Below are 23,644 nucleotides of genomic sequence, written 5' to 3'. Positions count from 1 at the left end.
CGTGTGAGATGAGCTAGAGAACCGCGAATGAGGAGGGAGGGAGCAACCATGTCCGTGAGCTCAAAGCTCAAGCGACCATGGCTTGGAGCTCGAAGCTCTGGCAGCCATGGTCGCGAGTGAGAAGCTAGAGTGTCCATGGCCAACACCTCAGAGCTCTGGCAACCACAATCGAGCTTAGATCTCAAGCGGATGGATCTGGCGAGGGTGAGGGTGACCTCGCCTGCCTCTGGCCAGTCACTGAACCTCGGCAACCGACTAGAAGAAGAAAGGAAGAAAAAAAAAAGATAAGATAAATAAATAAATCGAAAAATTATTAAAATATTATTTAAAAATATCAACTTCAACGCCGGCCGCGCCAAATAGGACGATCAACGTCCAGGTCGACGATTTCCAGTTAAAATTAATTGAATAGACTGAATTGACACAAATGTAATATTTAGGACTTAATTGATAAAAAAAATTATATTTAGAACTGAATTGATACAATTGTAATAAATTTAAAATTTTTGGTAAGACTTTCCGACTAAACGAGGAAATGATCGAGATGCGACAACGCAATCCGTCTATTCTCTACTGGAGACAAATCCTTACCGTGAATGCTTGTATTGGATATTCACAAAGACCATATGAAGTGCAATGATTAGTTATCATGCAAAAGCGATGGCCAACGGAAAATTCAGGGGAAAAGTCAATAATTTCGGCTTATGCGTTCTTAATTATTATGCTATGTATTGAGATTTAAATCTAACTTAAAGATTTCAAACTGATTCTTTTCTCAAAAAACAAAAGTCGGCATGAAAACCTAGTTACATGATTGCCGATCTCATTGCCTCGTTTCCTAAAGAGATATCCTCAGGCATTAACATTGGGAAGGACTAAAGTTTGGACGGTCGGCGCTGATTAGACGGTCACGATAGTGATTTCCAACCAAAATTGATCGGAAAAACTAAATTGGTAAATCGTTAAAAGATTTAGGACTAAATTGTCATAATTGAAAGGTTTAAGATCAAAATCGACAAATCGTCTAAATATTTATGACTAAATCGGCACAGTTAAAATATTTAAGATTGAATTGGTCGCCGTACAATAAATTTACGATAGTTTAGATAATTTTCCCTATTGACATTGATATCTCGGAATTGCTATGTTCTCTCTTTTCTATAAATGTCTTGTGGAAATTAAATGGGTTTTTCGATTAAAGCACAATTCCGTGATTCGGACCATAAAACTTTATCATTGCTTATCCACTACCATTTGTTTGCCAGCGTCTCTCATCTTAGAAATGACCAGAAAAAGTACATGCTACTTAGGAATGTTAGCTGAACATATGCTAAAAAGCATGTTATATAGGGTTGAGCATGATCCGAGTAGGCGATTTCCACCCTGAAATCGGGAATCGCTCGCTAAGGATCGGTTCCAAAAAATTGAAATGGGAACGGCTCATTGGTTTCATGGATTCACCTGAGAACCGAACCTCTTTGCAAGGAAAAAGGTAAGAATAATAAAGAAATTTGCATGAGAGTCTTACTTATCAAATACGAAATGATATTGTGATTTTATGATAAATGCTCACGTACACACACGCCGGCCTGGTCCTAGTGAACGATTCCACACCTAGGACCTGAAATCGGGAACCGGACCGGTACTCACCGGTTCCACCGGAAACCAGACTGGTCATCATGAAAAATCGCCAGTTCCAGGCCGGGCCAGTCTGGTCCGGGTAATTTCGATTCCTTTTGCACACCGTTAAGGTTATATCGCTTACTTACGGAAGTGATGATCCTATATGTATGTAAGATTCGTCTATCCAATGATGCGTATGCGTTCTCGGTTAGCAATTAGCGTGAATGCGGACAGAAGATTCGAGAGGAGCTCTTCAACCGACTTGAGAGATTTTTAGGCGAAGAGATCGTCTCCATTGGGGAAGTGAGCTTTAAATTCCAGCCACGTAATATCAGAAGGCAACATAAAAACGGCCGGCGTTTTTGCGAACGTGCGATCGAGACTTATGTTTGTTTCTTTCAGAAAGGGAAAATAATAATAATAATAAGTTGAGATAAGAAAAGGACAAATATCTTTATTTAGTGGTCCCATCGTGACAAGGACTCCTTGAAATCTTTTATGCAATCGAATGGGTCCCACAACATGACAATAATTTTTGTTTGGTGCTTACCCAAGTGATACGTGTGATCCGACTCACATATCTAGAAAGGACTTTTAATTTGGTGCACCATATTTATGAAGTTTAATTCACACAAATTATGCTAAATGAGGGGAAAATTATCTAATCAAACCTAGAGTTTTAACTCGGACACGGCGGTGTGCCAACGTCAGTGATTTCCGATGAAAATTGACTAAAGTGATTATATTGAAATTGTGTACAAAGGTTTATAACTAAATTAACAGATTGAAAAGTTTAGAACTAAATTGATATCGATACGATAGGTACAGGACAGGTTGGGTAATTTTCTCCTTAAACAAGTGTCATGCATAATTTGGAGGGCACTTGTGGAATTAAAACGTTTGTATTCTAAGGGTGCGCATGAATACCATTCTGTGCCCGGGAACTATTTCTGAATAGAAATGATTTTTTTTTATTCTGTGCCCGGAAACAATTTCTGAGTATTTGAAGGCGTTTGATAAACTGTCCAAAATTTCTATTCCTAGAGTAGAAAAGAACAGAAATGCATTTGGTAACTACACAAAATTTCCGTTCCCAAATAATATTTTAATAATATTTTGAATTGTTAAATTTTTTTTTTCTTTCTACCATTTTCTTCTTTGGCCATGGCCGGTCGCCGGCGACCGGGGGCCGGCGGCCGGCGACCCGGCCACGACCCTAGGGCCGCGAGGGCGTCACGGCCCTCGCCGGCCGCGCCGGCGGAGGCGAGGGTCGCCCTCGCCTCCGGCGGCGGCCGGCCCAGCCCAGGGAAGAACAACACAAAAATAAGAAAAAGAAAAAGAAGAAAAAAAACTGATTCTCAAAATTATGCCAGAAACAAGAAGCAACTTTTTTTTACTTCTTGTTTCTCTTCCAAAATCAGTTTCTCGGCACAAATTTTTGCGAAATGTGCCTGGGAACAAAAAGTTTACTAAACGCATTTCTGTTCCCAAACTATTTCTGGGAACAAAAGAACAGAAATTTTCACTGTTTGGCACGTTGCCAAACGGGCCCTAAGTATTACCCCCCAAAAAAAATGTATTCCAAGGAAAACTAGGCTTTAAATTTAGAGAAATTTCACGTGACTTTATACAATTTTAAATATCTACTTTTATATACTTTTTCACATGCTTTAGGTGTTTATTATTAAACAAAAGTCATATTTAATACGTTAAAAGCAAAAGGTGTATATCTGAAGTTGATTGTAAAATTGCCCTTACAGGCTACGACCATATTAATTTCGCTTCGCGAGATTTAAGCGGTGGTTCTTTCAAAATGAATGTAAAACATGGATCATATCTTATAGCTTTTTCAACCATCATAAGTGAATGAAAGAAAAACTTTCAATTAATTATACACATTTCAGGGTTCATAAGAATCTTGCCACAAGAGCCTCCGGGAGGATCGAGAGATCAAGTGCCGCCGTCATCTTTGCATTGTTTTATGACCCCGGCAAGAAACGCCGTCCTCATTGGGATCACCTGTGACTTGATTTATCGTTGGGAAATATTTGCACGAGGGCATAGAGGGCGGCACTGACTTGGAAGATGAGATCGAGCAGGTGCCATTGCCAAAGCGGACTTTCATCCAGAGAGAAGCGGTGATGATGTCGGGACCCGCCAAGACGTAACAACAGAAACGAGGCCCAAAATGGCCGAATCGCTCTGTCCACTTCAGCTGCACAAGCGGACGAACTGCCTTGGTCGTGAGAGGCGAGCCCAATCTCGAATGCATCTACCCAATCAGCCATTGAATAGGCCGAGCACGAGAGGAAAACAACGCGGTGGTTCGCCGTTTTCTTTCTAAGGGGTGCAAATGGAATGAAAAAGATCTGAAGCATGAAGCCCAATACGCCGAAACCTCGAGCATTCCATTTGTCATCAAAATGCCATGGTTTTTAATATATTTATTTACTTTTCTTTTTCTTTTTCTTTTTTTATTGTTAAGGCCAACAGCAGGGCCGATGAGCACCGGCCACCTAGGATCGTATTGGCAAACACGGCAATGGCACAAAGCCAAGACACTGGCACACACACGGCGACAACAGTGCCGGGATCGTGAGCCAGGCGAGCACGCCCGCATTTCTAGGCCAGTCCGGGCAACGGCCGGGGTTTTAAGTCCCCCCCGCACGCACGGGCACACCGCAGTAAGCCGGACAGGCACCTCCTCGGTAAAATCGCGCGCTTTCCCTTTTGAACCCCCATTGCCCAAAATCGGAAAGCGCAATCACGAACACCAAATTATTGCCTATCATCATCATGATTATTTTGAAAGTAATGCCACGCCCTTAGCACGATGGTAAGTCCCCACTCATCATGTCATTGTCACTTAAATCACCCAAAAAAAATGAACAGAAATAAGCCGAGTCCCGATCTGGACACGCGCGGGGGGCAGGTCCCGCGCCCCCCGGGCGCCAACCGAAACGGAGTTTCGGAACGTTCCGAAGCACGCCGCGTAATGACGAAACAGCCCCCCGTCGCTCCCGGGGCCAAGGGGCCCCGGGAACCGTCCGAGGGCTCTTCCGTCATTTCGCCGCGATTTCGAACCGACCCCGCCGTCCCGGGCAGTTTTATTTATATGATGTCCGCGTGCCAGTTCGCGGATTCCAACCTGCGTTTGCCCGATTTTTCCCACCGTCTCTTTCCCTGCTCCCGCAGAAACTTTCCGGGGAAAATCACGCGGGACGAAAGGGAAAAACGAGGGAAGGCGTGGCAGACAGAGCGAGCGAGAGAGAGAGAGAGAGCGAGATCGAAGCGATGGAATGCAGGCCGCTAGGGTTCTTGCTGGGCCTCCCCTTCGCGCTGGTCGCGGTCGTCCTGTCCCTCGTCGGAGCCGTCGTCTGGGTCCTCGGGTGAGCTTTTTCTCTCTCCCCCTCTCTCTCTCTCTCTCTCTCGTTTCGTCGATCGCGATTCCACTCAATGCCGCGCGTGTGATGAGCGCGGGAATCCATCGGCATTGTCGAAACTCTCCTCGAAGCCTTCGCGCGTCGTGATCCGAGATCAAATTCCGTCTTCAGCCCATCGTTCGTTCGTTCGTTCGTTTTTTTGTTGGTGTTTCGATCTCCCCCGTGAACTGCGCATTGGTCTTTTTTTCAAATGGGTTTTTCGAATTGTGCAGGACGATACTGAGTTGCCTGTGCCCGTGCTGCATATGCTTCGCCGGGCTGGCGAACCTGGCGGTGGATCTGGTGAAGCTCCCGGTCAAGGTGCTCGGTTGGTTCACCGATCAGATTCCTTGCTAAGTCTTTCCTCCTGATCCCTTGTGTGTGTGTGTGTGTGTGTGTGTTCTTCTCTTTTGCTTCCTCCATTGTTTTATTTTATTTTTAGGGCCACACCATCTTCTTCTTCTTCTCCTTCTCCTTCTCCTTCTCCTTCTTCTTCTTCTTTCCAGCATTTTGGAAGTTGTAGATGTCACCCACATTCATTGGGGTTGGTGTACAACAGTTGCAGGAGGATGAGTTGTAGTAGTTCTCAAATTTGTATCAACCCAGAGTGTTTTTAGGCTCCGTGTCAGCAAAACTGTGAAAGGATCGAGTCGGTCGAGCTATTCGTTCGTGTACGATGAAATCCCGCGTTCGAATCATCAGCATCTGCCTCTCGTAGTTATTTCGTGGATTGAGCCTTATTCGTTGCGTGTGGAGCGGATCGAGAAATTTGCATTAGTCGTGGGGATTAATTGTTTTGCACGTTTGGATAATGCCCGAGGGTAGCATGTAACTGTGGAGGCAATTTGTTAATTTGATTTGTTAAACTTTGAAGCTTGTTATATTCCCAATGATCACTTATGACCAGCAAAAGAAGGTCCTAATTATCTACCAAATCAATAGTTGAACGTGGGTGGAACACCGACCGACCAAATGCTGATTTAGATGATGAGGCACGCTCCCCCTCCTTTCTTGGTAGTCCTTGGGTACAAGTTTTATTGGGAACACTCTGGAAGCAAAACCGCGAATGCACCGAGCCGATGTGAGGGGGTACGTCTTTAAGATCGCCAGAGATAAATGGGTTGGTCGAGGTACGATAAATTTGACCCAGGCTCTACCTAACCGCTCAACCAAGGAGAAACCATGCGGGTGCAACACTTTAGTAAGGACCGTCGGGGTATTTGGACCTTGCAGCGCTTACTACTTTGCAATCGAGAAAGTTGAATTCTCAGTCCTAGCTTCTCATGCAGAACTTGGGAGTATATAGAAACCTTACTCTTGCTCGGATGATCGATCGGATTAGTCGTCACTGCTCTTCTCTCTCTCTCTCTCTCTCTCTTGGAGAAAGGAGTGCAATGTTCTCTTTTATCACCCACTTTTCCTCGAAGGTGGCTTCCAACTTTGATCAATCACGCAGCCTGTGAATATGATTGCACGGTAATATGTAATGAAGTCGCCAAAAAAGAACAGCACAAGTTGAACTGCAGGAGCATTTGGAGACCATGAGGAGAAGAACCAGGAATATAGGGGACCTGGTTCTTGACTGTAACATGAACAAGCCATGTCGCGTGTTCCAAAATGATGGGTTCGGCACCCCTGACTCGACTTGTCCATGCTCGTCGGTCGCTTAAACGCGGTGGCCAAAGCACTGCACGGGTCACGTCGTCAGGCGCCGAGCGGGAACAACCCAAGTAAGCGAGAGGAGCCAAAACATGAATGGGAAGTGAAATGGAAGTACTTTTTTCTTTAGGCCATCGGAATAGAAGTGAATATTTAAAGCTTTCTTCCTCATTATCACCAAATGTTAGAGAGTATTTGATCTATCAAAGTACACAGCGCAGCGGCGAATATACATCTGCTTGTGACAGAATTGCCTTGACCCTGAGTGATTCCAAGTTTCCAACAGCTCTCTCTCTCTCTCTCTCTCTCTCTCTCTCTCTCTCTCTCTCTCTCTCTCTCTCTCTCTCTAAATACATTTAGGGCTAAGAACCTACTGTTGAAACAATATGATGGAGTAACAATTTTCCAGCGGGTAACATGCGATCTTCAGTCACTATACTCCGAAGATGTAGATCCTGTACCTTCATCAGGGTCCACATTCTCAAACCCATCAATAGCTCTTGCATCATCCTCCTCCTCCTCCTCATCGAATTCCCCGTTTATGTATTCTCGAACATCTAAATCTCCGCCTCTGTCATCTACCGCATCGTCCCCCTCGTCCTCGTCCTCCTCGTCCTCCTCCTCCTCAACTTCCTCATTGCCATCTAGATTATCTTCGCTTGCTTCTGACAATTCGTCGGCCTTGCCATTGAGGCCTTTGGAGTAATCATCAGCCACAAGATTGTATCTGTACGACCCGGTCGCTTGCCCATCTTCATCCTCAAACTCTGAACTCTCTGAGCTGCTGCTATTTTCGGCTTCCTCCAAATTCAGCCCTGCATTATTACCGTCATCCCCATTCCATCCATCCTCAATCAAGACTTCAGGTGATTCCTCCATCATCTGTTCTTTCGTGGCTTCCCTTTCACCAAAAACAGGAACTTCCTTTTTCACTGCTCTCTGCCGATTTCTAGTGCTACGTCGTCCTCGCCTACGCCCGCCTCGTCCACGTGATCGCCCTCTCTCACCATTTGTAACTCTGGCTTTCTTGCCAGAGTCGAACTTAGAACCACCGGATACCCTTCTCTGGGATCTCCGACCGCTTGTGCGACTGAGGCCCCTTCCAGTTCCCCGGCCCCGTCGTCGACCAGACCCGGTAGGTATCGGCCCAGAGTCAACCCAGTTTTCATCAACAAGCCCACCTCGAAAAGGAGTTGCTGCACTATCATGGTTGTGCCAACTCCTCGTGCCCATGTATCTAGATGGAAACTTCTGGGAAAAAGGACAGAACCATTAAATGCATAAACAATCAAGAAGGATTTAAAGGACGAAAATTCCGCTATTCCATAAAGTTCATGCATAAATTCTGAGGCCATGTTCGCAGACTGATTATATTCTGGGTCGATATTGAGAAAGATACATTACTGCTCCGAGATAAACTGAATTGTATGTGAAATTATAAAAGCCAAGCAAGGTAAAAAGAAGTTTTCATCTTTTCAAATCATGGCCATACAACTCCAATTCAACTCGGGCCGGCTTACAGAGATCAAATATAGAAGTAATAACCTGCGAAGTCTCGCAGTAACGGGTTGCACAGCATCGAATATCTTCGAAATATTTAGTCTCAACACTGGTTATTCCACCACTATGTACCTTCCTTTATCATTATGCAACCTCATAAACAAAAATCAGAGTTCATTACATTGAACAAGCAACTCACCTCAAAGTCCCCAGATCCATCGTTCACAGCAGACTCCACCTTTTGATGGAGCGAATAAGAGATGGCTGAATCAAATTCCATGAGCCTTAACGCAACAGCAGCTGTTGTTTGGGGTATCCACGGGAGTACAATCAAAGCTTCAAAACTGGCAGATATATCAGTAGCAAATCCAGAAGAGATGCTCAACAATTCATTAGTGGTCTCGAAATTAGGGGACAAATAATCCCTCTTAATGGCACTCTCCAACAATGTCAAAGCCTGAAAAAAAAAAAACAAGTTTTGAGAAGATAGGATACTACGCAAGGAATACCATTAGGAAGAAAAAGTCTGGTCATATACTAGCCATCAGACAATTAAAGGATGAAATAAGACAGCAAGCAATAAAAAGACGATACGAAGTACCAATGGAATGCAAAACTTTACTCCATTCTTTTAAGATCCATAAAAAAAAATGCTTCCAGGCACATAAAGTCAAAGGGAAAGGCATTTCCCTGTTTCTCTGGGAGAAGGATAACAGTGCTAGAAGTTCAATAGAGTAACAGCATAACCATAAAAGTTAAGTAGAACCTGAAGAAGTTCTGAAGCTGACGATGAAGTATGCAGCTTCATACCCCAAGACTTGCGAAAATCGTCAGTCCAACTGGACTCAAGAGCTTCTGGAGGAACAAAAGCCTGCCAAGTCATCATGAAGAAAACCATAAGGTGCAAGAAACTTCAGGTAAGCACAATTCAAAAGATCACAATGTAAAGAGCTTGTAGATATTAAAAGCATAGGATAAACTTGCCTCCATCAAAGCCAATAACACTTTCAGCAATCTTATTTTCACAGGGCAAGACACTGAACCGTAATTAGTAGGGTCAGACGGCATATGCAATTTGTGTTCAGAAGGCGCAACAGACTCGGAGAGATATAATTCGCTCTTTGAGGTTGTAGAGGTCCAATAACATGAGGGGCAGTTATCATAGTCCATGAAATGTATCTCATGACATCGATCACAGGCATTGAGAAGTGGCACACATCTTTCCTTCCCATATTTAATGGCACATAGCACGGAAGGACTTAGGCATTCCTTCCATGTCCAATTCTCAAACTCCTGATATCTGGTTAGAGCACCATCTTTCTCACGTCGATTTCTTCCAAGCTCAATTTTAAAAGATGTGGAGGTCTCTGATGTCTCAGGATCCACTCCACATACAGAACTGCTAGGGCTGTCAATGCCTATGCAAGCGTCAGAGCCATGTGCCACTTCAAGAGCCTCTCTCTTGATTTTATCTTCACTTGTTCTCTTGCCATCAGTGGAGATTGCATTTCTTCTAACAGATTCTTTAAAGGATGACTCTATCCTTTGCAACATGAAGTGAAGATATGATTCTCTAATCCCACGTACATCTAAAGATGCTAACAAAGAATTGAAACCCTGCATGCATTGCACAGATCAATTAGAACTGTGAGGAAATTATATCAAGGGAAAAGAACAATGTTAGGCAGCAACATCTGAATATCAATATATATACTAATTTACCAGATATCATCACAACTTCCAAAAGCATCACTTGAGGCATTACCAAGGTAACACTTGCCTCTATTACCACATAAACTTTAAGAGAGAAGCATGGAACAAATGATAGATAACAAATTGCACACATATACCCGCCAATGTAGGCAAACAACTTAATCATACAGAGGCCACTTAAGATAGATCAGCACCTCTTCAGAATCAATTATCCTCCAGTGTCCGTCATGCAACTCAACAAAGAGCCTACCACAGCCAGGATCATTTCTTGAATTGGATGTGACAAACTGCCAGTATCTGTTGCGCCTTCGATCCTGACCAAGAGGCAATGACCTATATACATACAACTCTTCTGCCTTGTAACCAATATAGGATTTTAACTGTGAGCGGGACATTTCAGCAGCATATCCTACTTGCTGCAGTGAAAAATTTTCTGAACCGCCAGGAATATCTTGCATTTGCAGGTTTCCTTCAGAAGTTATGAAGGGACTGGGATTCCGCTGATCAATCATTGATTCTCGCTGAATAGCAGGATCCACTGGCATCTCATTATTACCACCATCAACAGCAAGCAAAGGGCTTAGCTTGCCCTCAGCTGATGACATATTTATAAGGTTAGCTTCAGTTTTGCTCGCCATTTGGAATGGATAGTGAATCTTCATCAAGTAGTCTTCTTTTGTTCGGCGTTTATCAAGTTGTGCCTCTGCCAACATCTGTTTCTTCAATGCAGTCGCAGCTTCCAGGCGTTCCTGAAAGATCAATCACATTTCAGACCACAAACATGAGTACAATAATTATTTCTGAATGCTCAATGAAATGAAACTAGTTTACCTCAAGAACACTGCGTATTGAATTCCCTTCAATTGCGACACCAATAATAGCAACAAGAGCATTGAGGCGCTCTTCAACGCTGAGATCCGAGTACTCTCCTTCCATAAGTCCTTGCACCCATGGCGCTCCCGGATTGCTTTCATCGATATCGGTGTTTTGCATATTATCAGTTGCTTCATCCTGAATGCCACCACCATCTATATCAACAGGAGCAACAGCGTCTTCATCCTTGATCAAGTTATCAGGACACATCAATGATGAATCTCCATTCGCTCTCTCCGTGCCATTCTCTGAGATATCTATTTCATCAGCATCATCCTTTCCATCACCCGAAAGAGTTTTCACATCAAGTAGATTGACATCTCTTTGAGAGACCTCCACCTGCGAATTCAATTCGGCATTTAAATCATCCACCTCAGGGTCTTCCGTGCTTTCGCTTTCAGAGTCTTCATCTCTTTCAGCATCATCAGCTTCCTCTTCATCAACAAGCTCACTTTTAAATTCTCTAATCCTTTCCCTAGCAGCAGAAAGTATAGCCTCAGCATCAGCTGGATCCTTTCTATAAGTAGGTCGGACACAATATGTCGATGGAGCAGTTCTCTCGAAAAGCTTTGTATCCCTTGACAAAGCAGCAGCTACTGATGCTTCTGGAGTCTTGCTGGTAGTAAGATCTCGTAGTCCACATTTCTTTCAAAAGAAACAATGAAAAAGATATTTAATACTTTAAGGACAACATGATCAAACATGTTTCAGTCAACAGATTGAGTCTCACCTGAATCCTATCGGCAACTTCAAGTATTGTTAGGCCCTCATCACCCTCCAAAGAGAGAACATGAAAGGCTGCAAATTTTACTGTTCCAGGGGTCAAACGATGCCTCGATCTACGTAAATTAGAAAATCCCCTTTGTTGCATTTTGGCAAAGGCATGTTCAGCAGCCGCACCATTTCGCAAAATAGAAATTATATCTTGACCATCATTACCCTGCCGTTGCATTGGAGGAAAAAACTTCATGTGAGTGAAAAAGGACTCACTTTTCACTACAGCACGGTGAAGAAACTCAGGATGCTTGGGGCTGCAAATTTTAGCAATTTCCTTTGACTCTTAGCATAAAAAATCCCTTTTATTTAATTCCACTTATGAAGTAATTTAAAAAAAAAATTCATGGTTTCAAAAGGTAAAAATAATTTATTTTTCGTTGGCAGAAAAACACAAAGGACCATTAGAAGGGCTTACAAACCCTTAATCCCATGCATCAGTTGAAATATTTATCAAAAAGAAAATGGAAAGGATGTTCGATAAGTTAGTCTCAAACTAGTGTCACCCGGAAGTATGATGAGAACACCAGCCGCAACATAATATACAAAAAATCTTAAATTGGAACTCAGAAGCCACAACAAAATCGTAGCAACTGGCGATGCAATGAACCAAGCAGCAAAATAGTTACTAAACTGTAAGATTGATGATCTTCCGTCGAGTCAACCACAGCTAGAAACTTCTTAGACTACTTCCTCAAACCATAATTGTTATACAGCAATAAACACCTAACTCTCTTTCTGGTGACAATTACACGGAATGAATGCTCTCCATTCTTCTGATAGCATAGCAGAAATTTTTCTTTAAAGAACTAATGAAGCATCCTGGAGGTGGAGTGACAACAGGACTCCTGAAGCACTGCTTCCCAAGGAGTCAATTAAATGGTCAGTTCTCCTGAAGCAATGCTTCATAAGGAGGCACTGAATTTTGTTTCAAAGAGAACAATACCCAGTGCAGTCACATACCAACTACAAATGAAACTTCAAGATACCCAGAAAAAGGTAAAGGAGGCACAAAAGTGAAGCAACTGCACGCAGCACTTTTCAGTTCGGCATATTGAGAAAAGAAAGACTATCCATGCTTATGTGTAAGAGGTTTCCTGGTAGTTGAGGTTTTTAACAATACGTGTGAACATAAGGCTTACAATGGCTGCAAAACAACTAATATGCAAATGAAATGAACATCAAGCAAGCTGAAGAAACAAATGCATACAAAAAAATCTCCCTCTTTGCAGTACAATTCTTAAGATATAAATTAAATGCAAAAAGGAAAAAACTACAAGAGCTTTCTCAATTGGTAGTTCTCGTGGTTATCCTTATCCATGGCAACTTGTTCTAGTCCTGCAACTAAATCCAGTTTCAATCTCTAGATAAAAGAGGAACTGGTCCTAGTCATTTTCAAACTACTCTTTCGCAAGATCTAGGGTGGCCGACCTGCCTTCCATGTCCTACTACAAGATACAGAACGAACACTAGCCATATTACTCAAGAAGGAAATACCATCATTACCAATAAACCAATGCAAGGAAATAGCATCTCTCTCAAAGTATACAAAAAGCTATACTCTTTCTGGAATTCAAGCAGCGACAAGAACTGACATTCCAAGTAACAAGTAGCTCTCTTGATGGAAATGAGGTCACCTCATGATCATCATGAAGATATGCTGCTTCGACGTTCTTTTTCTTCAGTTGTGGCCCAAATCCTGCAGAAAGGACGAACTGCCGCAATATTTCAGGCCATGTAAGCGGATTCAGTTGCCGTTGCCAGGTCCGAATGTCAAAACCCCAAGAATATCCCTATAAGGAATGCCTGAGTCAATAATCTTTGGTTATGTATGAAAGCAAAGCAGAAAAAGGTAACTGCTTATGTACGACCAGCTCAAAAAGCAGTTATTTTTAGCAAAAAGGATCATATTTTCCTAGTTTTACTGACAGCAGCTTAAGGATGTTCCTATGATTCTTATAGTTCATCCGAATAAAGATAAAAGCCAAAGAAACAAAGAAAGAGCCAACTAATACCATGATACTCTCTCTCTCTCTCTCTCTCTCTCTCTCTCTCTCTCTCTCTCTCTCTCTCTCTCTCTCTCTCTCTCTCTCTCTCTCTCTCTCTCTCTCTCTCTCTCTCTCTCTCTCTCTCTCTCTCTCTCTCTCTCTCTCTCTCTCTCTCTCTCTCTCTCTCTCTCTCTCTCTCTCTCTCTCTCTCTCTCTCTCTCACACACACACACACACACACACACACACAAAAATCATTGGCAGCTAATTACTAAACTTCCAGAAGTGTACAACCCTCCTGCTCTGCACAAAAAAAGTCTCGTGACAATGTCCCACATATAATAAATAGGATTTATGATGTCAACTACCAGTGTAAGATTCAACTTGACAAGCTGATAAACTTGGTTACATAACTATCTTTAAGCACATGTGTCATCCATCTACTAGTGAATGTGTAATAAATTCTTTACACTGGCAATGGATCTAATAATAATACAAACAACTATAGGAACCAACAAGAAGTAGCTCACCCCTTCAACTATGTGTGGATGGCCACCACCTGGATTAGCAACACTATTAAGATTTGCTCCCACATTAGTGGAAGGTGTCCTTGCGACATCTTCAATATCTTTAATGATTGTTCGTAAAAGAGCAACATGTATCTCACCCAACAACCTTGCATCCTGAATCACAAGGCAAAAATGCTTAGCATGAAACCAAGAAGGCTTATGCATTCCCAGCCTAGAAATAGTGACTCCTTGAGGAATGAGATTCATGTGTAGAAAACAGAACATACATAGTCATGGAAAGCTTGGACAAACTCATCAAGTATGAACGGCCACAGACCAAGAACATCTGCAAAAGTTATCAGGAACCTCCAAGCCTAAAGTCAAGAAACAAAACCCAAGATATTATCAGGAAAAGATTTGCATAAGCGGTGAAATTTTTAAGATTCTAAAGGTTCGTGCACAAACCAACATTTCTTTCACCAGGAAAGCAAGCCTATACGGCCACAGTAATTATGAAAAGAGTCGACACCTATCATATAAATTATTTTCACAATTATCATAATTTCTAGGATACGAAAATTTTTTATTGAACCAATCATCCCTTCATCATGTATTTAAATGTTATACAAGCAACATATGGAACGCCTAACATCAGTAGAATTATCATACTTCATCATATGAAGAGAAAAATTGTCCAGAAGCAATGTATCATAAACAGAATAGGTATTCTAGAACTTTCAACTACAAACCCACAGGGACACCTAAACTCCTTTCAGGAATGTGAAAAACCAGTCTAAAAGAAGCTACCATGCTAATATAAAATGCCCATGAGGCCTCAGAGTCTGTTACTGATTATGCAGGGATCAGGGCATGGCAAAATAGAATGATACTCGGGACAACAAATCTTACACTTGGACAGCTAGAATTCTTGTGTCATTTCTGTGATGAAACTCCAAAACCGGTATTATCTTAACCAACTATTTCTTGGAAAGGCCTAGACATAGTTTGCCGTCTTAGTAAGTGATCTACCTAAGCTCTGCCCCAGCTTCTCCTCAATAACACTGGACATTATAAAAATACAACCCTAAACAATGAACTAGAATTAACCTTGTCCCTCTACCTTGGAATGTTACAACAAGCAGTCTCACATCAACCAAAACCTACATATCTGACATTCAACGGGACGGCATTAAATTTAAAAGACATTGTCCTGATAAATGATAATTCAATAAACAAAACATTGATAACCAAATTGATAAGTACCAGCTAAGTTTCTGTACACATACACATTAAACCTCAACATGTAAACTACTTAAATTAAGAATGAACAAATTAACTAAAATAAAAATCATGAGATCTTTTGGCATTTTTTCCCAAAGTGAGGATAACGGAGCAAGAGAAGATAAAGGGACATGAGAAAAGCAATAATAAAACTAAAATATGAGGAGAAGCAAAGCTCAAGCTTACCATGAGAAGATTCCCAATATTCTCCTCAGAATGTGACCAAGGTTGAATTCCAAATGGCTTTTTTGTTTGCACAGCTATGGGCGGAAATGCAGTCATAGAATCTGGAATAATAGATAATGTAAGCTGCTTCTTCGTATGCGGTATAACTAAATTGTTTCTCATGAGTTTGGTTCAATAAAGCTAGGGATGGGTATAAAACGAATGCAACATTTTCAGCATAAACCAATCAACAGAAATAACCAAAAAAAATTGGAAATTTGGAGCCAAACATGGCAGCCCTAATGCTAATCAGCAGTCGACCTACGTTTTCTTCTTAAACTCATCATAACATTGCTACCGAGCTTCAAATGTCCACGTCTTCAGAAATTGCTTTCATGCAAAGTTTTCATTTTTTTCCAACAATAGGAGAATAAGTAGACTGCAATCATGCATCGTAAAATCCACTGTGGAAGTTTACTGGCACATAGTTAGCATGGATTTTTAGGAATCTCTAATCCTTCCAAAGTTAGCATGCTGGTTTCTCATCTACAAGGTCTTTTTGAAAATAAAAGGTGAAAACATAAATTCAAATTAAAGACACATTGGCTTTCTTGCATTCAGGTCAAGAAGCCAAGGATTTTCAGCTTACAAGTCAGTTTTAAATTTATATTCGTGCATATCAACACTACGGCAATGAGAAAGAAATTCCAGAAGGCATCACCCATAGAACAACCAAATCTCGCAAATCTACAACACGAAGCAAGAGATCTATTTGCACGCCTTGATGAGGACAATGACAGCTTTCAGAATAATCTGCTGCTGCAATCACAGAGAACCTCATGTCCAACCAGACATTGCACAACCTACCTCTAAATAACTCAAGATTTTGCAGAGTTTCGAAATCCAGAGACATAATTGAAGGTAACCCCTTGCTTGAGGCTGCAAACTCCATTAGCTCTAATTGTTCATCCTCAATGAGTTCCACTGATTCTTTTGCCATTCTGCGAGCGATTGCTCTCTCACTAGCAGCTTTAAGTCTGGCAGCTTCCTTTTCTCTGCGAACTTGCTCTTTTCTCTTCATTTTCTCAGCCTACATACACACCGGCAATTTACTAGTTGAAACAACTTAATGTTACTGACAAATTCAGAAGAAAAGAAAAACCGTGGTTCCTCGAGCTTACTCTTCTAGATTCTTTCTGCAAGAACTTCTCCCTCCTCTCCAATTCACGCCTTTGCTCACGCTGGTACCTCTCTACCTCTCGCTGCTTCTCCCGCAGCAGTCTTTCTTCTTCCTTCCGCCTTTCACGGTCAAGCCTCTCCATTTCTTTTCTTACTTGCTCATCTCTCTAGGTATTCACGAGCAATAGTATTAAATGACAACAAATAAACTTAGACATGCAATTATATCAATTTAAACAAATAAACTTCATTGAAAATCAGCACCCTGTACCTTTCGTCTCATAATATCTTGCTTTTTTAGTTCTTTTCTAATCCTTTTCTCATGAGCTTCAACTTCCCGTTGTATTCTAGCCTCTTCACTCTGTACAGGTAATAGTTCGGAGACAACACTTACTGAAACATTCTTCAAGATAATAATTTTGCAGACAAGAGATCAACCTATACACACTTCAATACTTCAGAATCCAAGAGATTACCTTCCTCTTTCTCTCAGCTCGTAAAAGTTCCTCATTGTGAATGACCCGTCTGTCTGATGATACAAGCGGATTGTCCAATGCTGAAACGGAGTGAGCACCGAGCCTATTTTCAATCTCCAAGTTTGTAGAAGAGGTTTTAGATGGATCTAAATCATACTCTCCTGGAGTTGATGACAAGAGAGGCCCCTGCTTGCCTGGTGGAGTTAAGAGACTCAAAACAGGCACCCGACTTTGAAGACCATATCCAGAGGGCATTGGCTCATTCGCGTGCAGGAATGAAGGTCCAGCTGAAATCCTTGTGTTAATACTATCTGAACCATGGTGGTATGGTGGAACAACTCTTTCATATGTCTCAGCTCTAACAGTTGGTTTCTCTGGAAGAAACTGGTATTCATGGACTGGACGCACAACACCCTAAGAACAGCAAATATGGGAGATTCACGTCAGTTTGGTCAAATCTTTTACCGCCCCCCACCCTTTTCTTGTTGTGTGTGTGTGTGTGTGTAGGGGGTGGTCAGGTGTTCCGTTTCCTTTTCGTGAATAGGGCAATGGGTTGCTCCTTGTCAGCTAACCAATCCCAATAAACAACACTAAAAATATCCAACTCTGCTAGGAGAAAATTCAAATCATCTGAGGAGCCCAGTCATTAGAACCAAAAACCAACTCAGCTACTATACTCTAAATACAGTTTTTCTTCGTGACTGATCTAAAAACTAGTATTCTTTTCCACTTCCCATATGCTTATCTATTCAAATGTCCTGAATATACATAGTTGCACCATTCTACATGCAGACATCTACTAACCTTAATTGATTTAGCATCAGAGCGCTCATATTTGGCCTCAAAAGATCTTCCAGTTTGTTTATGTTGCCCTATTACTGCTCCTCCTGTAAAGAACACAAAATTGTTACCGGATGTTATAAAGCAGCTTCATGGGTCATCACAAAACCTTTCGCAAAAAAATTGATTAAAATGGATCAAACAAGAAATACATCAAATTATTGCTTTCAAATCTTCCAAGGAAGGACTCCCTATCAGAATTCCTCGGCCCCAAAGTAAAAGAACACCAGACACATTAAGCAGTAAATTATGAGTGAACTCATACACCTCCCATTTACCCTTCAACAGTTTTGTTCCCTATTGTCAAGGTCCTGGCCAGAGGCCTTGGTCCAAGGACCGTCCGATGCACAATAATTTGCTCCTCTGTATCTTCCTTACATCTTCAATGTTTCCAGATTGTACTCCACAATGCCATAAGTTCTATATGTTGTTTCAAAAAGAAGTTGTTTTCCCCAAGGTAGGTAGTACTCTGACCCATTTATCTCAAGTCTTAATTGGACCATCCATGAAATACTGTAGATTAACTCGTTCAAATACAGATGAAGTTCTCTGCTCACTGGAGTACTCCAGTTTGCTATTTCCCATGTTCAAATTACCAATCATTTATTCAGCTACCCTTGCCTTGTCTTCAGTGCGGAGCTATATTAGTTCGATCTGAACTTCACTCCTACTCGTCTGAGGGCATTGGCAAAAAATTAACATCTAATCGCTCAACAGACAGATTTGGTCAAGCTCCATGTGACATCCAAGTACTAGAAAATAAATGGCCTTGCAAAATGTTGCGATAGCTAATTAATGCATCCACGAGCCATCACTACCAATCACTGAATAAAATTGTCATTCCCTGATTTTAAACAAAATAGCAACATCCAAATGAGCATGCTCATGAAGCAGAGAACTCAACTCACCAATAGGTGTGCCAAATGCACCCGGTGGCAAAGGATCGAACTCCATCCCAAGGATCGGCCCATCATCCCTCAAAGGCTCGCCCAACTGTGCTTCCACAAATGAAATTGCATGACGCTCAGCCATTGATGGTTCTGGCTCATAATGCCGCTTCATCACCGGATAATCACCGGAGATTCGTGCAACAGCCGTCCCGACTCGTGGGCCACCTCGCCAAGACTCCACAGCCGGCGTAAACGAACTTGATCCAGCAACAGCACCATAGGGAAGCTCATTCGCCGCATCCCCACCAACCAACATTGGCTCAGCTGCAGCTGCAGCAGCTGGGGAATCCTTACGCTGCCGTTTGGATGGCCCCTTCCTGTCCTTCAAACGCCGGTGACAGAACCACATTTGCAATTGCCTATCAGAAAGCCCCAATTGCCCCGAGAGCTCGTTTCGTATCGCCTCGGACGGATACGGCTCCACTGAATCAACGCCAATTTCACGGTGAAAACCGACACGCGCGCAAGCAAATAGACGGCGCGAATCAGAAAATAAGGCAACACAGAAAGCGCAAAACAAACTGATTAGCATCCGTACCAGCATAAGTTTTCTCCAGAATCTCCAACTGAGAAGCAGTCTTCATCTTGCGCTTCGACTTGCCCTCCCCTTCAACTGGCTTCTTCTTCTCGGCCTCATCTCCTCCTCCGCCTCCGCCTCCGCCTCCAGAACCGCCGCAGCCGCCGCCGGCGACTCCTCCGCCGCTACTGCTAGCGCCGGCAGCAGCCACACCCATCTCCTCCTCCTCCTCCTCCATTGCTGGGAGCACAAAAAGACCCGGATCGGAAGAGGGTCAAGAAGGACTAGAAACCGAATTCCATTGCCGACCCAGAATCGAGCACGGGGACGGGCACAAACCCTAGAAATCAAGGAGAGAACTTGTCTCTCTATCTCTCGAAGAAAAACTCCCCTGTGGCTCCTTAAAAGAAATGACTTTCTGTTGGTTTGACGAAAAAGCGAGGAATATAAATTCACCCAAAAGACTTTCCTTCTCTCTCCACCCAAAAAGAAAATAAATAATCCCAAAAAAAAATGCTGCTGCTAAACTCTTCTCCTCTCGAGTCTTTTCTCTCCCCCTCTCTCTCTCTCTCTCTCTCTCTCTCTCCTTCTATCTCGATTGCGATGTGAGGTCAGATTTGTGGAATATTGCGCCCCGAGCGACGACAACAATAATGATAGCAACAGCCCGCGAACTGGCGCGATGAAAGCACCGAGGCCATCGCCATAATCACGAGAAAGCGATCGCCATGATGAACGCGAGGAGGAGGAGGAGGAAGAAGAGGAGCAGCAGCAGCAGCAGCAGCAGCGACTGCGGGGAGGAGCAGCAGCAGCGACAGCAGCAGCCGCGGTTTCTTTAATCGATCGCATGCTGTCTTGCTGTCGCGGGCGTAAAACTAAATTCGCGGGCAACGATAATGGTTTTGGAACTGTGCGCGTCGAAAAGGGGGAGGGGGGGTCGAAAAAACCAAAAATGGAATTTTCCCGGATTTTTTTTCTCGGCTTTTTGGGTTTTCGAGAATGGGGGTCGGAAAATCGGGAAATTTGATCAGTGAAGTTGAAGCGAAGGATTGGATTGGATTCGCGAATACGTAGCTTTTTCTCTTTCTTCGTCGGGCGCTCGCCCTCGTGCTCTCTCTCTCGACACGCTCTCTCTCTCTCTCTCTCCTCTGCTGTGCATGATATGGTTTTTTCTTTTCTTTTTCTTTTTTTCGATTAGTTTGATGTGGTGCTTGTGTTTTCTTTTTCAGGGGGAAGGGGGAAGAAGATCTCCCGACCCGCCACCCCTTGCCTTTGGTACGATGAGCGGTTTTGTCTGAAAGCGGCGGCGAGGAGAGCGCGTGGCGACTCACGCGCGGTGGGGCTCGCGCGTGAGGTTCTCTTTGTCGGAGCTGAGCTCCGCTCGCCCCGCCTTTCGGATTTTCCAGCGTGTCAATTCGGAAAATATTGTCGCGAGTTAATTAACGGTTGTCGTGTTGGGGCTTTTTCTCGCGCGTGGCGCGATGAGGATGGCGTTACGAAATTAATTTGCGCGGTCACAAGAAATTTCGAAACTTATATTAGTTTAAGAACTGAAGTACTCCGATTTTTGTATTGACAAGAGAAAATTCTTGACTTGATTAAAATAATGGTAAAATCCAATTTTTTTAGAATTTATTTCATTTGAGTTGAACTTACGTAATCTATCAAAAATAAGTATGGATTGACATGTTCGTCCTACCACGTCAGAACATGACATTAAAAAGAAATTGTCAATGTAATTCGTGACAGATATCAATAAAATCGAAAAGGTATCTTAACATTAAACCCTCCCGCATATCTTTGCTCTCCTTCTTTAGTCAAATCAATTCATTTGGATCTCTCTCTATTGAGATCCACGTTCTTAATAAGAAAAAAATAACTTATGCATCTTATAACCGAGCATTATCAAGGACATTCAAGAGAAGGTCAAGGTTAACGAGAGTTGGTGCATGAATTCAACTAGGTCACGGACCTGCTAGTACCGGGTCCAAGCGTCTTGAATCCGTGCATCGCAAAGGAAGAAAGCCCCCGGGCATTGACCTCTTCAAGAATAATCTTCATGCTTTAGTATGTATTTGTAGAGAGAGAGAGAGAGAGAAATGAGTGCTAGACCTACAATTAGCAAGTGACCTTATCTCAATATTTGTAGAGGAATGGCAGGCCAAAGCCAATGGGCCTTTGGTTTTGGGCCTTAACCCAGCCAAAGAGTGGGACTCTTATCATCCATCTCTACTTGATCATGTAAGTTGAAATTTTATTATAAGGTTGTAGTATGTATACTACATTAAATCATAGCTATGACATTTCCTAACTCGCAAAGAATTCAATTCTTAATCTCCATGTGAGTAGGTTCTCCATTCTGTTGATCTGCATGAGCACAATCATGAAAACCTGAAGATCCACGAAACCTAGAATATATATGATCAACATCGAGAGAGAGGGAATCCGATGCCATGCCGCTTGGTCGGGAATGCGAGGAAAACCAAGCTACACGCCACCCCTGCCCCGATTGGCACCGCCACGAGCAGCTGCCGGGCGTCCTCCGACGGCGAGGGATAGAAGCACTTGATCACGTTGGGGTCGAACAGCGCGATCGACGTGAAGACCAGCACCGACATGACTCCGTGCAACAAGTCGATGAGCCTTATCCTATACCTGGCCTCGTCCTCGGGCGAGAGCTGCACCGACCCGTCAAGGACCCACAGGCCCTTGAACGTCGCAATCCCATGCCGGACCTTGCCGCGCTCATCCCGAACGGTGTCGGTGAAGCAGAGGATGAAACAGGAGACGGCGCAGAGGGCGAGGAGGGCTAGGGTTAGGGTGTGGTTCAAGGAGGTGGGGCATTTGCCCTGGTGGGTCAAGACCGGGGACACGACTTGGAACGTGAGGACTGCTCCCGTGGGAAGGAGGTTCGCCAAGTGTGCGGTTAGCTTGAATGTCTTCCGCACCGCCCTTTGCGCCGGCGTCTTCGGTGGCATTCTGGGTTCTTGATCTTGCGACGGACCGTTTATTCGAAGTAGGGGTTGAGCTTGTTCTTGCGCTGGAGTCTCCATGTTCAAAAATATCTCAACGCCAATGAAACTCTCTCTTCCACCACCAGCCGAAATATCAAGAGCTTCAAATTTTAAAATGATTTTGCTGACTACAATGGAGGAAACTACGCAGGGAAGGACCGGACTTTTAACATCTGTTGTCTTATGCCGTTACTTGCCAAATGGTATCTTGGTTGGATGACATCGAATTTGCGGGGGATACAAAGCTTAAGAAGTTCTGATCCAAACCGAATTCTCCCTTTGAGCCAAAAGCATCGAGAAACTGTTTGTTTTACGACGTTCAACGTGGGCAAATCAAGCACAACGAATGGAGTCAGTGGTGTTTCTCTCGGGCTTCTGTCGGAGTTGCATCTATATCTAGAAGGTGTCCGGTTCTTGAGGAGCGATTAGGCGGAGAGGTCAACCCAGGCAGTTGAACTGCTGTTTTGCCTTAGCCTTTAATAAGGCATCATAAGTTGTCTTCCGTTACTTTCTGTTCACAAAACTTCAGTCCCGTCTCGACCTTCATTATTACCAGTACGACGTTACAGATCAGTTCCCATTACACCCATCATAAAGATGCAGCAAAGAAGGAGCACTGAATACAACGTTTTCGTCTTCTTCTTTTACCATTTTTCTTCAGACCTGCTGCAAGTCCTGCCTGATTTATCTGCTTGATACGATGAAAGCTTGTTGGTGGAGAAATTGCCCGAGCATATCAGGAACATGAAAGAACAGGGGAAGAAGCTGATGAGACAGTACCAGGATCAGTCGAAACAGAATGAGGTGGAGATTCTCGTAGATCGTTCCCCTCTGAATGCGCCATGCATCGTGAACATTTCAACATGTAAGCACATCGAAAGGTTTCCCTAGTCATCTCACGCTTCTCTTTTCAAGCCCGGACGATGATGATGGGCTTCGCGACGATGCTTTTACTGAGAAAGCCATCTGAATTGCAGGTTCTTCTTCTTCGGACCATGAGCCTGCAACATCTCGTCTTCTAGGCCCATCGACTTCACAGCTTACTGACCATTAGCTTGAGCCTAGTGTGTTTAAACGCCCCACAATCTTTTTACAAGTCTTTTTCTTTTCTCTTTCTTAAAAAAGAAAACACTTTAACCGATAACCCGGATCATGATTGTT

General features: G+C 43.1%; 3 protein-coding genes across 7 annotated transcripts; 1 reads left to right on the top strand and 2 right to left on the bottom strand.

The window, feature by feature from the left end:
* Nucleotides 1–4,880: 4,880 nt before the first annotated feature.
* On the top strand, nucleotides 4,881–5,533 carry LOC115685553 (signaling peptide TAXIMIN 2). Its single transcript, XM_030610627.2, has 2 exons — nucleotides 4,881–5,012; nucleotides 5,279–5,533. The coding sequence occupies exons 1-2, from the start codon at nucleotides 4,918–4,920 to the stop codon at nucleotides 5,400–5,402; spliced, it is 219 nt and encodes a 72-aa protein (XP_030466487.2). The 5' UTR covers nucleotides 4,881–4,917; the 3' UTR covers nucleotides 5,403–5,533.
* Nucleotides 5,534–6,846: 1,313 nt separating this feature from the next.
* LOC115685592 (homeobox-DDT domain protein RLT2) lies at nucleotides 6,847–19,982 on the bottom strand. 5 transcript variants are annotated; one of them, XR_008817274.1, is made up of 19 exons: nucleotides 19,491–19,981; nucleotides 18,911–19,375; nucleotides 17,967–18,049; nucleotides 17,163–17,576; nucleotides 16,958–17,047; nucleotides 16,689–16,853; nucleotides 16,375–16,597; nucleotides 15,529–15,629; nucleotides 14,349–14,435; nucleotides 14,083–14,235; nucleotides 13,202–13,357; nucleotides 11,521–11,730; nucleotides 10,749–11,435; nucleotides 10,112–10,666; nucleotides 9,189–9,821; nucleotides 8,971–9,075; nucleotides 8,404–8,661; nucleotides 7,059–7,955; nucleotides 6,847–7,028 (listed from the first exon to the last, which is right to left on the bottom strand). XR_008817274.1 is itself a non-coding variant. In XM_056315032.1 (18 exons), exons 1-18 carry the CDS (start codon nucleotides 19,705–19,707, stop codon nucleotides 7,131–7,133), a joined length of 5,424 nt encoding a protein of 1,807 aa, XP_056171007.1. In that variant the 5' UTR covers nucleotides 19,708–19,982; the 3' UTR covers nucleotides 6,847–7,130. The 5 variants fall into 5 exon arrangements, 2 of the variants coding, with proteins under 2 accessions (XP_056171007.1, XP_030466534.1); XR_008817275.1 differs by having other exon boundaries at nucleotides 6,847–7,024; XR_008817276.1 differs by having other exon boundaries at nucleotides 6,847–7,018.
* A 1,910-nt stretch (nucleotides 19,983–21,892) lies between these two features.
* On the bottom strand, nucleotides 21,893–22,522 carry LOC115685554 (protein DMP7). The gene has a single exon (XM_030610628.1). The coding sequence runs from the start codon at nucleotides 22,520–22,522 to the stop codon at nucleotides 21,893–21,895; it is 630 nt and encodes a 209-aa protein (XP_030466488.1).
* Nucleotides 22,523–23,644: the final 1,122 nt, after the last annotated feature.

This window comes from Syzygium oleosum, unplaced genomic scaffold (genome assembly GCF_021117445.2).
Source record: "Syzygium oleosum isolate NSW1041296 unplaced genomic scaffold, Sole_v2.1 Sole_v2.10, whole genome shotgun sequence".
NCBI lineage: Eukaryota > Viridiplantae > Streptophyta > Magnoliopsida > Myrtales > Myrtaceae > Syzygium > Syzygium oleosum.
Note: the sequence above shows the minus strand (reverse complement) of the source record. Positions and strands in the feature narration are given on the sequence as shown.